The 16,912-nt window shown below is 37.5% G+C and overlaps 1 protein-coding gene across 1 annotated transcript; it reads right to left on the reverse strand.

Moving 5' to 3' along the window:
- Nucleotides 1–1,901: 1,901 nt before the first annotated feature.
- LOC147908756 (uncharacterized) lies at nucleotides 1,902–2,925 on the reverse strand. The gene has a single exon (XM_087408903.1). The coding sequence runs from the start codon at nucleotides 2,640–2,642 to the stop codon at nucleotides 2,031–2,033; it is 612 nt and encodes a 203-aa protein (XP_087265029.1). The 5' UTR covers nucleotides 2,643–2,925; the 3' UTR covers nucleotides 1,902–2,030.
- Between the last annotated feature and the right edge of the window lie 13,987 nt (nucleotides 2,926–16,912).

Consider the following 16,912-nt stretch of genomic DNA (forward strand, 5'->3'; position numbering starts at 1 on the left):
GCGGGATAATGCATCTGCTACGATGTTATCGGCGCCTGAAACGTGACGTACATCAGTTGTGAATTCTGAAATGAAGAGTAAATGACGAGTTTGTCTTGGCGATATTTGATCTGACTTCTTCTTGAATGCGTAAATGAGAGGTTTATGATCCGTGATTACGTGAAAATTTCGTCCCTCTAACATATATCGAAAATGTTTGATAGCCGCATAGATAGCTAATAGTTCTCTATCGTATGCACTATACTTAGTTTGTGTAGGCGTGAGTTTCCTTGAAAAGAAGTTGAGTGGTTGGAGAAATCCGTTGCTGTGCTGTTGCAATACCGCGCCGATTGCTTTATCTGAGGCGTCTGTTTGCAACGAGAGTGTTGCATTGCTGTCCGGAAATGCGAGCGAGGTGGCTTGAGCGAGATATTCCTTGACTCGTCGAAAGGATTGCTTGAGCTCAGGAGTCCACTCGATTTTCGCATTGTTGTTGCGTTTACGCCCAGAAATTACTTTTAGCAATGGTGCCTGTATACTTGCGATATCCTTTAAAAACCGGTTGTAAAAATTGAGCATTCCCAGGAATCGTCGAAGTCCTTTTTCAGTGGCTGGTTCCTGGAAGTCAACAATCGCTCGAACCTTTTCGGGCAAGGGCTTGATGCCTTCGGTGCTGATCATATGTCCAAGGAAGTTGACACTCTGCTTCCTGAACACGCATTTGTTCGTATTGATCGCTATTCCATGCTGTTGCAGTCTACCGAACAGAATCTTAAGGTGCTCTTTGTGCTGAGTTTCGTCCTGCGAAGCGATTAGAATATCGTCAATATAAGTAAAGCAAAAATCGAGTCCTATGGTTACTCGATCCATGAATCGTTGAAAGGTTTGAGCTGCGTTACGAAGTCCGAATGTCATATACGGAAATTCGAAAAGCCTGAATGATGTGATGATGGCAGTTTTCGGAATATCCGATTCGCGAACTGGAATCTGCTGATATGCGCATACTAGATCGATCGTGGAAAAAACTGTTTTACCATGAAGAAAGTGTGTGCTGTCTTGAAGAAACGGGATTGAGTAATGGTCCGGGACGGTTACCTCGTTGAGCTTGCGGTAATCCCCGCACGGACGCCAGTCGCTATTCTTCTTCCTGACCAGGTGCAGTGGGCTGGCCCAAGGGCTCTTGGAAGGCCTGCATAAGCCTTGTTGAATCATATATTCGAACTCTTGCTTGGCTGCCTTAAATTTCTTCGGGCAGAGTCGTCTGGCTTTGCTTGACACCGGGGGCCCTTTTGTTTCAATGACGTGTTCTACCGCATGTGCGGCTGGCTTGTGCATACCCGATGTTCGAGTGATCTCTGGAAACTCTCTTAGTAATTCTTTAAAAGGGCAGTCGTCGGCGAAGGCTGTCAGCTTTACTGTCTTATAGACGTACTGTCTGTTATAGAGGTACTGTCTTATAGACGAGCTGTGCGTTAATCTTGAAGAGCGTGTCGCCATCGATAAGCCTCTTATGCCGGATATCAGGCAGCAAATTGTAGCGCGTCAGGAAGTCCGAGCCGATTATGCAGGTGTCCACTTCTGCGATGATGAAGGACCACTGGAACACTCGGCGGAATCCGAGGTCGAGTCGGAGTAGCTTCTGCCCGTACGTCGAGATGATCGTACCATTCGCAGCGTAGAGTACCTGCTTATCTAAGTGCGCAAGGTCGCGCCTTGAGGCGGGTACGATCGAGACGTCGGCGCCCGTGTCCACCAGGAAATTGGTGCCGATGACACGGTCACGCACCATTAAACGGCGATTCACCGCCGCCGAACTTCCTGCCGTCGGGGATAGTTCGGCTGTTAGTTTTCCTTCTCTGTCGACGCCGTCGGCTTCCGCACGGTTGCGTACATTTGAGTGCTCTGCCGCCGAAGCGTTGGTGATACCAGCACGGCTTGCTCGTGGGCTGAGACTTGGAGCGGCTTCTACGACGCGAATTATGCGAGGGCCGCGACCTGTCGCGCGATAAATGAGCTACTAGTTTAGTTACTTGTTCAGTAAGCGCGGATATTTATGAGTCTTTAGTGTTACTGTTCGTCGGCGCAACCGTTGCGACGGCCACGGCGCTGGGGCTAAGCACGTCCGTGATTCGGTCCGCTAATTGCGCTAGTTCCTCCAGCTCGTGCTTGCTGGACGTTAATATCGTCTGTACCTGTTGCGGCAAGCGCTGCAGCCACAATGATTTCAATACTTCTTCCGATGCGCCATTTTGCGCGAGATCCCGCATGCGGCGGAGCAATTGAGACGGGCGACGGTCGCCTAGGTCGACTTCGTTTAACAATTTGCGCAATTTTTTATCGGCGCTGTCCGCGAAGCTTCTCAATAACCTGTCTTTTAGCACGGCGTATCTGTCCATCGCGGGCGGATTAAGTATGATATCACTAGCTTCGGTCAAGGAATCGTCGTCGAGACATTGTATTACGTAATTATACCGCGTGTCGTCTACCGTTATGCCTGCGGTGAGGAATTGAGCTTCCATTTGCACGAACCAAAGATCTGGTTTTTTTTTCCAGAACGGTATGGACCTAATACCGACTCGCGAAAGCGCGGGTATCTCGATAATACGCGATGGTGCGCCGCCGTCCGGATTGCACGCCGGGGAATCGCTAGAGCCACCAGGCATGTCGGCGGTTTATTTAGATGCGCGCGTAAGGTCGAACACACGAAGTCACACACGCGCAAACAACAGCAAAAACACCGCGCGATCACGTCGGGGTCACCAGTTTGTGGCTATTGGATCACGTGCTACGCAATATGGCGCCGGTGGTTACCAACCACGGCGAAGAACGTATGGCGGGAAAAAGTTAGGTTGAGAATGAGCGCTACGTATTGCTTCTGATTTTATGCCATGAGGCGTTTTAATACACACTTAATGCCTAACTAACTAAATACTAAATACAAATGTTGATTAATAAGTAAGTAAGTAGAGACGTGATTGCGCGTGTAAGACGGCTCGGATACCGGCATCGTGTCGCAGAGTTACAATGCTAGAACTATGAAAATACACTCTAAGAATTTATCGGACGACGCTAAAAATTACCACAGACATGAATAGTAATCGGTATCGGTCTCGCGGAATACACAAAGTAATTCGGAATCTCAACTTCCAAGTTCTAACTTACTGACTATCGCAGAGACTTACACGAGGTCTGCACGCGGCACGCCATGACACCAGCGAGAGAATGGGAAGAGTCATGGAAAGAACGACCGTATCAGCGTCGCGACGGACGCATGCAACGCCACAAGCATGTGGCGTTGCAAGCATTAGTGCGGCGCTCGAGTTAGTTCTTTTCCCGGCTTTTCTTTCTCTCTCTCTCTCTCTCTCTCTCTCTCTCTCTCTCTCTCTCTCTCTCTCTCTCTCTCTCTCTCTCTCTCTCCCTCCCTCTCTCTCTCTCTCTCTCTCTCTCTCCCTCTCCCTCTCCCTCTCTCTCTCTCTCTCTCTCTCTCTCTCTCTCTAGTGTTTTGGTGTTCTGCGTGTGGACCTTTTGTAAGCCTCGGCGATAGATTATAAGTTAATGCTCGGTAAGATTAATCATCACTCTATGTTCACTGCGAGATCGACATCGGTTACTGCTCATGTCATTAAGTAATTGTTAGCGTCGTCAGATAAATGCTTATATTGTAGATTTTCTTAGTTTCTCTTGTATTCTAACCTAGCAATGTGATACCGATATCCGAGCTCTCAATCGCACGCAATTACGTCTCTACTTTTGTAACAACATCTGTACTTTTTAAACAATCATTTAAATTTGTATTAAACCGCCTTATGGCATATGAGTTAGAACCAATGAGTAACATTTATTTGTAAACTAACTTTTCCCGCCAATTGTCCTTTGCCGTTAGTCATCGCTGGCGCCCAACATGCTCGGCGCCACATTGGGCACAGCAGCCACAACGTAGTCACAAGCATTTTGCGGTTACAGATTTTGGACTATCATGTCTTCTTTCAAGCCGATTCTACATTAGTTGCAAGCTGATCGTAAGTTTGTTGCGACAGCCAATATGAAGTGTTGATTTCAAAATGCAAGCTTCAAATTACCAACAAACTTGCAATTGGCTTGCAACTAATGTAGAACCGGCTTCAGGTTTCTCTCTGGTCCAACTATAATGCCAGTAATTCTTTAAATAATTCCGAATTGTGTCATTCTGAAGTAATTGAAAAATTTCTCACGATCGGTCGTTTGCATTTTAAGAACTAAATTGTCACTTGCGCTTTGGAGACGCTTCATTCTTTGTGCAAACATTTACTGTATCCAGAATTTTCGTTTTCTTATATATTTCTGCTGTTGCAATAAAACGTTATAAGTAAAATAAAATTTTTGCACTCTCTTAAATATCAGTACGCCAACTTGGCACATTTCTTGCCTTTCGCAATAATTTTAACATTAGTAATAACACTGTTTCTTTATCCATTGTTGTAGATTTACAAAAAAAGTGTGAATATTTGTTTCAATTTTTAGATTCAACCAACTCAGCTGAATATGACATTCCGTAAAAATTTTCTCTACCCATTCTATGTAGCCGGAACGCAATGGAATTTTGGTAACAAAATATACTATATCTCACTCTTATAATTCACTCTTATAGTATTTTTGAGTAATGTTATAGATAAGATAATTGCATAAATTATGCATATTATTGCATTAAGATAACAAAATATCGATTAAATTAACCAAATTAGCTTGCGACTGAGGCGACATTTCGTTTGCTTCCATTTTATTCCAACTACATGGGACGGGTAGAGAAATTTCTTACGAAATGGAATTGTAGTGATCTCAAATTTTCTAGTAAGAAATTTCCGTTCCGTAGTTCCGATTCCGTGTACATGGGAGAGCACCTTTAGGTGCACTCTGGAATTGCTTGGAATGAGTTCTGATCGAAATTAGTTTTCCTACAGTTTCTTTAAAAAACACAATAGAAATGTAGGAAATAATTTAATTCTTTTGATCGAAATCTATTCCGAATAATTCCATTATGTTTTCTGATTGTTATTCGTTCAACAAGATGGATGAGTAACTAACACTGTAAGACAAAATTCCTTGCATTATTCTCTGTAATAGATCTCGAATGCTATTGTCATAGGATTTAATTATATCAGGTTTTGAAACATAATATAAAAATTAGAAATTGTTTTTGTAGGTTTTAACCGTTACTTCTTCAAAGTATTATGAAGTAAGTCTGAACATAAGTTAAGTTTAATTTTATATATAATTTAACAAAACTGACATCAGATAAAGAAGATATCATCAAGCATGATTATGAGATGATATGTATGCAACTATGTTCTCCATCAATTAAAAAATGCAATTACCAAGATGACTATGCAATATGTCTAATAAAAAAACAATACAGAAATAGGAACAGATAATACCATACAGTTTCAATTATATTTTTATATATTAAAGTATATTATCGTAAGTCTGAAAAGGAATTAATTTTTTTATATAAACAGAAAGGTTTCCTCCAAAATCAGATAATAAACAAAGAAGTTTGTTTAATTTTACTGGTGATGATTGTCTAAATGGAATCGATCATACAGTTATTGTGATTATGATGCAGAGACTAATTCATATCCTGAATTATTTTCGCATGTAAGTAGTTTTTAGAAAATATATTTATATCAAGTGATATATGAATAAAAATATTTTGGGGTGATCAATAATGCAACTTACATTTTCATCACCCTAACTTTACATAATACAAAAAGTAGAAATTATTTTATTGTAGGTTTTAACCGACACTTTGAAGGAGTGTCGGTTAAAATCTACAATAAAATAATTTCTAATTTTTGTATTATATTTCAAAATCTGATACAATTAAATCCTATGACAATAGCATTTGAGGTTTATTACAGAGAATGATGCAAGGAATTTTGTCTTACAGATCTCTTAATACTCATCCATCTTGTTAATCGAATAACAATCAGAAAATGTATAATGGAATTATTCGGAATGGATTCCGATCAAAATAATTAATTATTTCCTACATTTCTATTGTGTTTTTTAAAAAAATTGTAGGAAAATTAAATAATTCCGATCGGAACTCATTCCAAGTAATTCCATATGTCCTGGAATATCAAAATATTAGAGAGACTACCTATCCTGTCTAATGGAATTTCCGTGACCGTAGTTCCTATATCTATATTTCGGTCAAATATATGATATTTTAATATTTAATTAAAAATGTCTGGATGACTCACAAATGTTTTTAATAGTACTTCATAACTCTTCATACGAAATACAAACGATATATAAACTTTTGTTGAATTTAGATCCGGTTAATTATTTCGGTCAAGTACATGGTCCAAAAAAGAATGTTTAATTGTAATTAATATTATAGAATGATTCACAAACCTTTTTATTTGCACGTTAAAACTCTTCATACGAAATACAAACGATTTAAAATGATAATTTTTACAACCGGACGTTTTGTCCGGTCATACGAATAACCGCCGTATATATATATATATATACACACAAAATAACGTAAATATATAAATAAACATAGAAATTGATTAAATCGTGAAATACTCAATACATTTTATTATATTATTAGATAAAATATGTATTTTATAATTCGAATTATTTGCATTTTATTTTTATATTAAAATTAAATTAGTGTACAACGGCTTTAATATGCATCCTTATTATGCATAATGCTTCTAATCTAATTCGTTGTAATGCTTGTTACGAAGAAAGAGAAAATGTTTTTGGTAGTTTATTTCTGAAAAAAAAGCTATCGAAAATAATTATCGATGCGACAGATCTAAATTAAAAGCTATCGAAAGTAAGAAGACCGGTGTGACGAAATAAATTTGGAGGTTTGTTTGGTTATGAAGGCTGCACCTTTTCCTCAAGGAAACTCGTAACCTCCCTTGAGAAAAGGAAGCTAATAAGACTCTAAAAGCTTTTTGTTTGGTTAAGAAAAGTTTATGAAATGAAGAACAAGGAATCCTCAAGGAAGGACTATGAATACGGGTATAAGTTTCCAGGATAGCGATCATGTAACTTTTTCGCTAGAGCAGAAACGTGAAAAATGAAAATTTTATATATGTATGTTCGTACATATACATACGCACAAAGAATTTTCACTTTTCATGTTTCCGCCTTAGGAAAAAAGTTACATAATCGCCACCCAGATAAATACGAAGGTCAATATGATCAGAATACGAAAGTCGTATATATAAGTATACAAAAAGGCAATAATGTAAATTAAAATCAAAATAGATACATAAAATGAAGTCGGAGTAATGTTCTTGTATGTATGTGTGATTTCCGATTCGCAGGAATTTATTTTCTTATGCCTTCTTCATTGAGCCTACGGAAGCGCAATCAATGCGAGCCAATGACAAACGCTATTCTGATCTAATGAAATGACAAACGCTCTTCTGGTAGATCTTATTTCTTTCTTTTTTCGTTCTCTCTTTCAGAACCATTTAAATGTTCGAGTAGCTGAAATATGGATCAGAGAAAGAGATAGAAGAAAAGAAAATCATGATTAGTTTAGTTTAATTAGTTTAATTTAGTTTATTGCGAAGCTTTATGAGGAAGACTACATGTTAACAGAATAATAGACATGAAATATTAGGTGTACAACTTTGCTTCCGCCGTTTTCCTATAGATGGCTTTAGCGGTAAGTAGTGGTCGAAATAAATAGATCATAGACGTCATACAACAAACTTGGGCATCTGTCAACATAACCCCATAGAAATTATTCACATTAGTCGATTTGTGTCTGCATCATAAAGTTATTCTCGATTGAAAATGTCAGTTTACGAGCCAAATTCTCGTCATTTGCGGGAGATTTTAATTTTCTGTTTCAATATGAAGAAATTTGCGGTTGAGGCTCATCGAATGCTCTCAAATACTTATGGTGAGGCTATTAGTGAAAGAAACAAGGCAATTAATGGAAGAACGTGTTGTGAGTGGTTTCAACGCTTCAAGAACGGTAATTTTAACATCGAAGACCGGTATAGCGGTGGAAGAGAGAAGGTTTTCGAAGATGCAGAGTTGGAGACATTACTTGATCAAGACTCGTGTCAAAATCAAGAAGAATTGGCACGATCATTGGGAGTGACTCAACAAGCCATTTCAAAACGCCAAAGTCATGGGAATGATTCAGAAGTAAGGTAATTGGGTGCCGTACGAGTTGAAGCCGAGAGATATTGAACGGCGTTTGTTTGCTTGTGAACAGCTGCTTGAAAGGCAAAGACGGAAGAGATTTCTGCATCGCATTGTGACTGAGGACGAAAAATGGGTTCATTACGATAATCCCAAGCGCAGAAAATCATGAGGAGTTCTTGGCCATGTTTCCACATCGACGGCCAAACCAAATATTTATGGCTCCAAGGTCATGCTCTGTGGGACCAGCTCGGCGTAGTGTATTATGAGCTGTTAAAACTGACTGAAACAATCACAGGCAATCGGTATCGAACGCAATTGATGCATTTGAGCCGAGCATTGAAAGACAAACGGCCGCAATACAACGAGGGACACGAAGTAATTTTGCAGCATGACAATGCTCGACCCCATGTTGCGAAAGTGGTTAAGACATACTTGGAAACATTGAAATGGAAAGTCCTACCCCATCCGCCGTATTCTCCAGACGTTGCACCCTCTGACTATCACTTGTTCTGATTAATGGCACACGGCTGATTAGCACTTCCGGTCTTATGAAGAAGTAAAAAATTGGATCGATTCGTGGATCGTCTCAAAAGATGATCAGTTTTTTCGATGCGGGATTCGTACGCTGCCTGAAAGATGAGAGAAAGTAGTGACCAGCGATGGATATAATACTTTGAATCATAAATGTATAACCAGTTTTTTACAATAAAGCCTCGAATTTCGGAAAAAAAAGCAAAGGCGGAAGCAAAGTTATACATTTAATATGATACAAATAGACTATAGTAGTCATAACAAAATAAAATACAATACAATAGTTATTAGTAGTTTGCAAATGATTACGCAACAACAAAATTGTTGTTACAAAGCCCACCAGCAACAAAACTGGAAATAAGGCAACGATGCAATAAAAGGTGAAACATTAATTGAAATCACATACACGCGCGCGCGCGCACATGTACACACCTGCAAACACACTAATTTCGGCTGCGGTCAAAGTCTCACTACAAATACTTTGCAGTGTTTGACCAATTAAAAAAAAGAATTTTACAAATTGACCAATCAAAAAGTGCTTCAAAGCATTTGTAGCATCGCATTGACTATACTTTTCGTCAGTCTCACTTAAATACTGAATGATATGTATAATTGCTGGATTGCTTTCGTTTTAGCTAGAAATCTGCGTTTTATGTAGTGCAATTCTAATAATTTATAATACTAAAACGCAAGCGATCTAGCAGGAAAACAAGCATTGTATGCTGCAGTCGTTAATTAAAATTTTTACAGTATAATCTTAACAGCACAAGTCGACTCTAAGTCGAATCTGAATCGGCTTTGTGCTGTTTAGCTTCTAGGTGTCTGAAAAATGGACGTCTATAAGCCGATCTTAGACGACTTGGAGATGTCTCTATGTCATACAATGTCTCACTTTAAAGACGACTGTAAGTCGACTTTAAGTCAACCATTCTAGGCTGTGGTCCGATTCATGCCCACAACGCTTATGAATAGCATTCATCCTTGTTTAACTATAGTTAAACAACAAAGACGAAATGATTCCATATTTAAGTTTTATGAGCGTAAATCGCTCTAGACGTCCTAAAGTCGATATTGAAAGGACGTCTGTACAAAATCGACTCTAAAGGCCTGACTTAGCAACGTCAATATCGACATTTGTGCTGTTAGGATAATATTTGTATACAACATTTATATAATTTTATATTTTCTTTTTTTTGTATTTTTTTTTATTTCGCAATGCATTACAATTATAAATTTATTTCTTTTAGTTTTATTACATTTAGATTACTTTGATATACAAACGATTGAGAGAGAAAGGGGGGAAGGGAGAGAGAGAGAGAGAGAGGAAGAGAGGGGAAGAGAGAAAGGGGAGGGGTGTTGATCGAGCGCCGCAACTAATGCTTGCAACGCCACAACTATATGGTAACAGTACACAAAAAGTGTATGTACATGATATTATAGTACAGTGTATCAACACTGTACCTGTACTGTATACTGTTTAGATACATCATAGTACATAACTCGTATCAATGTAGAGAGCCTACAATCAGAGTGACGTCATACGGGTATCACTTGTGATTGGTCCGCCATGTTTTAGCCAGTTTTCCCTCCAGTTTTTTAAACGCATTATTTTCTAAATTTTGAATTCATGGTAAAAAATGCTCAAAAATTGTGAAAAATTAAAAAATGATAATAAATAAATATTGTATATAAAATAATAATATATATAATATTGTATATAAAATAATAAAACTTTTACATATATTATTTATTATAAAATTTCATTTATTTTGTACTATTGCAATATTGTACATTTTGTAATATTGCACATTACTTTATACAAAACGTTATTTATTGCACATTATTTGCGTTATTAAATGCGCTAGTTTATTATCCATTCTCTGTTCCCACATATTAGGAGCAAAATGCATCTGTAATAATATAAAAGAAATCAAAAATTCAGAAAAATACGAGGGGTATCCAGAAAATAAGTTCCGTTTTTTTTACAAATAAAATTTTTATTGAAAAAATCTAAAATTTACATGGATAATACTTGACAACTTCTAGTCTTTTTCTACATAATTCCCGTCAATCTCAATACATTTTGTATATCTGGAAACAAGCTTCGAAATCCCTTCTGCATAGAAACTTCCCGCCAGTTCTTTAGTCCAGTTAGTTACAGCTGTCTGAACTTCCTCGTCGCTTTGGAAGCGTTTTCCGGCCAAGGACTCCTTCAGTTTCGTAAAAAGATGGTAGTCCGATGATGCTAGATCCGGGCTATACGGTGGGTGGGTCAAAACATCCCAACTAAACTGATTCAAAAGTGCAGTTGTTGAAGCAGCGACGTGCGGCCGAGCATTGTCGTGAAGAAGGGACACACCTGCCGTCAACATCCCCCTTCTTTTGTTCTGAATGGCCCGACGCAGCTTTTTCAAAGTTTCACAATAGCGCTCCGCATTTATTGTTGCTCCTTGAGGCAAAAAATCAATCAGCAGAATTCCTTTTTGGTCCCAGAAGAGAGAAACCATGATTTTTTTGACGGATTTGACCACTTTGAACTTCTTTGCAGTTGGAGAATAGGTGTGCTTCCATTGCATTGATTGTCTTTTGTTTTCTGGTGTGTAATGGGCGACCCAGGTCTCGTCTCCAGTGACTATAGATTTAAGGAAGTCATTTCCCTCATCCCTGTAACGGTCCAAAAATTCTTTACCTGCAGTCACTCGTGTGGCCTTGTGTAGAGGAGTCAGTTCTCTGGGAACCCAACGGGCGCAAACCTTGCGAAATTCGAGTTTTTCTGAAACGATCTCATGGATAAGACTTCGGGATATCTCTGGAAAAAGGTTGTGGAGTTCATCTAAAGTTAAACGACGATCATTGCGAATCGCATTTTCAATTTTTGTCGTCAACTCATCCGTGATAAGGGAGGGTCTGCCTCTCCCACTTTCGTCTTCAAGCGAATGTCTTCCTGCCTTAAATTCTCGGACCCATCTCCGCACCATAGATTCACTCATCACACTCTCTCCATATACAGAAACAAGCTGTTTGTGAATATCAACCGATTTAAAATCTTGAGCAAAAAGAAACTGAATGATGCCGCGCAAAACAACTCGAGAAGGAATCGGAATGGAGGTGGCGGGACGCGAAGTGGAGGACTCCATTTTGATAATCTCTCCTGACCGTGTTTCACGAGCTACTGACGCCGAACACCGCTCATTCTATTCGGTAGCTTCCCCTCTTCAATGCTGTGTTGCCAGCTCGCTCATACATCGACCTTACTAAACGTATAATACAAACGGAACTTATTTTCTGGATACCCCTCATATTATACAGGATGTCTCTTAAGATGGGTTGGGGCTACATTGGGGGTGGAGAATGGATCAAAGGAAACAAAAAATTCTTTTACCATTTTAAGATACTCGCTGTAGTTTTGAATTAGAAAAGAAAATGTCTAAGCCAATATGCGATTAAGTCGCGCCTCGCGAATTCGTAGGACGGCCCACTCGAGCGGCGACGAAGCACTTTTTCCCCCTCTCTGCGCGCCGTCGCCGCTGCCGCTGGCCCCGACCCATCTTAAGAGACACCCTGCATATGTATATATCATTTTATAAAATATTATATATATTAAATATCGTAATTATCATATTATTTGATTTAAACTCACAATGCAATGATATATAATTGAAAAGATTACGACAAAAAGAGAAAGAATTAAATTCGTAACCAATGTGATGACTATACTTAGTGCCAAGACACTACCGTATCTTCAGATATTATAATTAATCTGTGTATATTTTATGTTACATTTTTATTTTAATATTTTAAATACATTATTTATAAAGAGTAAATTGCTTTAACTCACATACAGATGAATTTTTTGACGGTGTCCAATTTTTATATTTGCCATTTATATTCTTTAACCAATTCATTCGGCGTTCTGTGTCTTTCGGAATTATTTGCATAACATATCCTTTTTTTAATGAATTGTTACAAAACAGTATTGTACATCCAACCATATTTTAAAAATAATTTCGATAATTTTATTTTTATCAATGTACCTTTATGTACCTATGTCGTTCAATGCTGTTGCACCTAACCCTAAAACTGTCAGTTGGATAGACTGAGATCGTATATCTCTTTCTCTCTCGCAGAATTTCGCTAAAACATGATGTCATCTCTCGTATGGCGCCACTCTGATTATAGGCTCTCTATATCAATGCAGCGTACTATTATCGACAGGAGAGAGATTGTGGAGACCTCTAAAGACGATATACATGATAACTGGTACTTTGAAAATACTTCGTATGATTTCCTAACCTGAAAATAGTCATTATAACATTAAGATTATGCATTTCGAATTTCCTTCGTCCAGATTCATTCTTGGAATGCCAACTTAAAAAGCATCCGTGGAACCCGTCCCTCAAGAATATTAAGATTAAATATTAGATAGTAACTGACTGGATGTTCAGTAGAATTGTATAAATTTCTATCAGGACCATATTATTGAACAGATATATTATACATGCATGATTATGTAGGTGTTCAAGGATCATCGAAGTGCAGCGGTTTCCATGCGATTTTAGAAGTCAGTTAGAAAGATAGTGGATGGCGGTATGCAACCGGATGGGTGACCCAGAGTCAGTAAACTCCCATTGTATTTTCTTTACCCATGTTTTTAGCGCCTCTATAAAGCGTCTATGAAGCATGGAACTAAAAATCAATATGGCTGCAACCAATATGGTTGCATTCGATTGCATTGGCACTTCCCAATCTGACATACAACCTTGTACACAGCACGCTCTCACCATTTTTAACAATATAATTGAATATGTGTCGCGACGACTCATAGTTGGAGATCCACCAGTTACAGTGCTACTGTATTGATTTCTGGTTAACCTTTGTACACAGAAATTAAAATAAACATATGTCGGAGAACTGTATGTTCACATATAGAATTACTACCGCGTAAATTTTTTCGCACATGTATCATTTTTTTCTAAGAACCTCTGCTTTAACTTCATTTAATCTGCTTCGATTTTAGAGAAAAATGCAGTCGAAATGCAACGAAATGATCACAGCCATATTGATTTTTAGTTCGATGCTTCATAGATGTTGTGTAGATTTATAGAGGCACAAAAAACACGGGTAAAGAAAATACAATAGGAGTTTACTGGCCTTGGGGTGATCGTTTCGAAGCACTATGAAATTAGTTTTCGTATTCAAAGAAAAACATTTCTTTTTTTTATCATAATTTTATAATGTGTACTCTGGAATAAGATATTAATCAATAATAATACTCATTTTAGCAATAAAACTATAAAATTAATTAATTTTGGTAATATGCGTATCTAAGGCGTACATCCCAGCAAACGAGAATAGATTGAAATGAATTGAAATGAATTCAGATTTTCAGAAATATTGATTCACGAATGTTAAAATGAATGCTTTTCAATCTTGATTGCATTTTTATTCATTTATAGAAATTATTATATTAGGTGTTGGAATTAATTCGTAGCGTTTTTTTAATGAAAGAATGTTATTTATTTCACATGAGCATTAAAAAATACATTAATGAAAGTACTTCCCATCACTTTCTACTACTTTTGACCATCTTTCGGGCAGTGAATGAATACCGCGTCGGAAGAACTGTTCATCTTTAGATGAAATCCAGGAATCGAACCATTTTGTACAATCTTCGTAAGATGTGAACTTCTGCTCGCACAAGCTATGAGCTAATGATCGAAACAAGTGGTAGTCGCTAGGTGCAATATCAGGAGAATACGGCGGGTGCGGTAGCACTTCCCATTTAAGTGTTTCCAGGTATGTTTTTACCGGTTTTGCAACGTGTGGGCGAGCATTGTCGTGCAGCAAGATGACTTTATCGTGTCTTTCGAAGTATTCCGTCCGTTTTTTGCTTCAATGCACGGCTCAAGCGCATCAGTTGCCGTCGGTAGAGATCTCCAGTAACGGTTTCATGCGGTTTTAGCAGTTCGTAGTATATGACACCCTTCTGATCCCACCAAATACAGAGCAGGAGCTTTGAGCCATGGATATTGGGCTTTGCCACTGATGTTGATGGTTCGCCGGGCTTAACCCATGACTTTCTGCGCTTTGGATTGTCATAATGGATCCACTTTTCGTCACCGGTAACAATCCGATGCAAAAAACCTTTTCTTTTCTGCCGTTGAAGCAGCAGTTCGCACGTGAGAAAACGTCTCTCAATATCCCTTGGTTTCAATTCATATGGGACCCAATGTCCTTCCTTCTGGATCATGCCCAAACTTTTAAGACGTTTTCCTATTGTTGAGAAGTCAACTTCCAATGACGTAGATAATTCTTTAAGTGTTTGACATGAGTTTCATTGAGCAGTGCCTGCAAATCGTTATCTTCAAATTTTTTCGGCTGACCAGGTCGCTCCTTGTCATCCAAGTCGAAATCACCAGCTTTAAAACGTGCAAACCACTTCCTACACGTTTGCTCAGCCAGAGCATGTTCACTATACACATCCACTAAAATACGATGAGCTTCAGCTGCACTTTTGTTCATATTAAAGTAATGAAGCAAAACTCCCCGCAAAAACACTTTATCTGGCACAAATTTTGACATATTCAATGAATTATACAGTATTGTTATTTATGATTTCAAGAAAGGTTATGTACGGCAAATGACGTCCTATGATAGATGTTTACAATGTATACAGAACTATAGGTAACAACGAAATAGTGTACTGCTTGTGCCATCTCTTGTAAAACGCTACGAATTAATTCCAACACCTAATATATGGAGCATATCTCTATGCTTTTCAATCTAAAAAATAATATTAGCTTTTTCTGTGCACAACACACATTGTGAATATTCATTGTTGAATTCAAAATTTTGAATAGAAAATGCAGTTTTTTCAATCCAATTGCATTCAATTGAATCTAATTGAATCCAATTAAATCCAAAAAAATGTATTTGCTATTTTTTTTTTAAATACGCATTCGGATAGAAAAAAATTTCAATCCATTTTAATCCATTCTCATTTGCTGGGATCATCAGTATGGCATACCAAAAGTAAGTGTAAGCTTTAGGTACGTAACAGGTGCGATACCAGTACATACCTAGCAAACGAAGATGAATTAAAATGGATTGAAATTTTTTTCTATCCGAATGCGTATTTAAAAAGAAAATAGCAAATACATTTTTTTACCTAGGACCTCTGGATTATAAGTCTCCTATATTATATACTACACCACTTCAACTGATAAAGCGTGTTATTTATATTTATTTAAGTTTCAGAGACATCATTGAATTCGCGTGAAATTCAGACCCTTGAAAATGATTTTCAAAGAAATCCTCTGAAAGTCTTTGAAAAGTAAGATACTATTGTATTAAAATTCTATCTTCAGAGATATCACTGAATTCCCGAATTTCAACGAAATTCAAGGAGTTTTAGACACTTGGAAATGACTTTCGGATAATTCGTTGAAAGTCTCTGAAAAGTGAGGAACCATGAAAATTCTACCTTCAGAAACATCACTGAATTCTCGAGTTTCAATGAAATTCAGAGACTTAGACACTTGGGGATGACTTTTGGAGAATTCTCTGATAATCTCTCAATTTCTTTAAAAAAGTCTCTGAATGTCTAACTATGAACTAAAAATCTCTGAAAAATGATTTCAGACATTTTCAACGAAATTTTCAGAGATATTTTACCAGGGCACCGTACCAATACCGTGGAGGTAATTTTGCTATCTGGGTATTAACATAAATATTTCCATGATACATTACTAAATTCATGATTTTTTTATTATATAAATGCTATATAAATAACCCAGCAAACGAGAATGGATTAAAATGGATTAAAAATTTTTTAATGCATATTTTAAATCCCAATGGATTGAATGGATTGAAATGGATTGGATCCGAGCTGACACTAGTTCAATATTCGAAAAAAAAAAACATTCATATTTAAGAGTTACAAATTTTATTCCTAAGACATTTATAATAATTATATCTGAAATTAATATTTCAAATTGATATTAAAAAACCCACCTTAGTAGGATTTGGACCTCTGGATTATGAGTCTTCTACGTTACCCGTTATATCACTTCTTCAACTCATTACAACCAGCTAAATCAGTGCACAAAATTATATGGATATAATAAAAATCTCATAATTTAACAGATATAATAAAATATAAATAATTTACATTACTATGAGACAACATTGGATAAGTGTCGGATAATCTAATCTCGCTTGGCCGATGTCATGCGCCGTG

This window comes from Acromyrmex echinatior, chromosome 8 (assembly GCF_024713525.1).
Source record: "Acromyrmex echinatior isolate Ae372 chromosome 8, ASM2471352v2, whole genome shotgun sequence".
NCBI classification, from domain to species: domain Eukaryota; kingdom Metazoa; phylum Arthropoda; class Insecta; order Hymenoptera; family Formicidae; genus Acromyrmex; species Acromyrmex echinatior.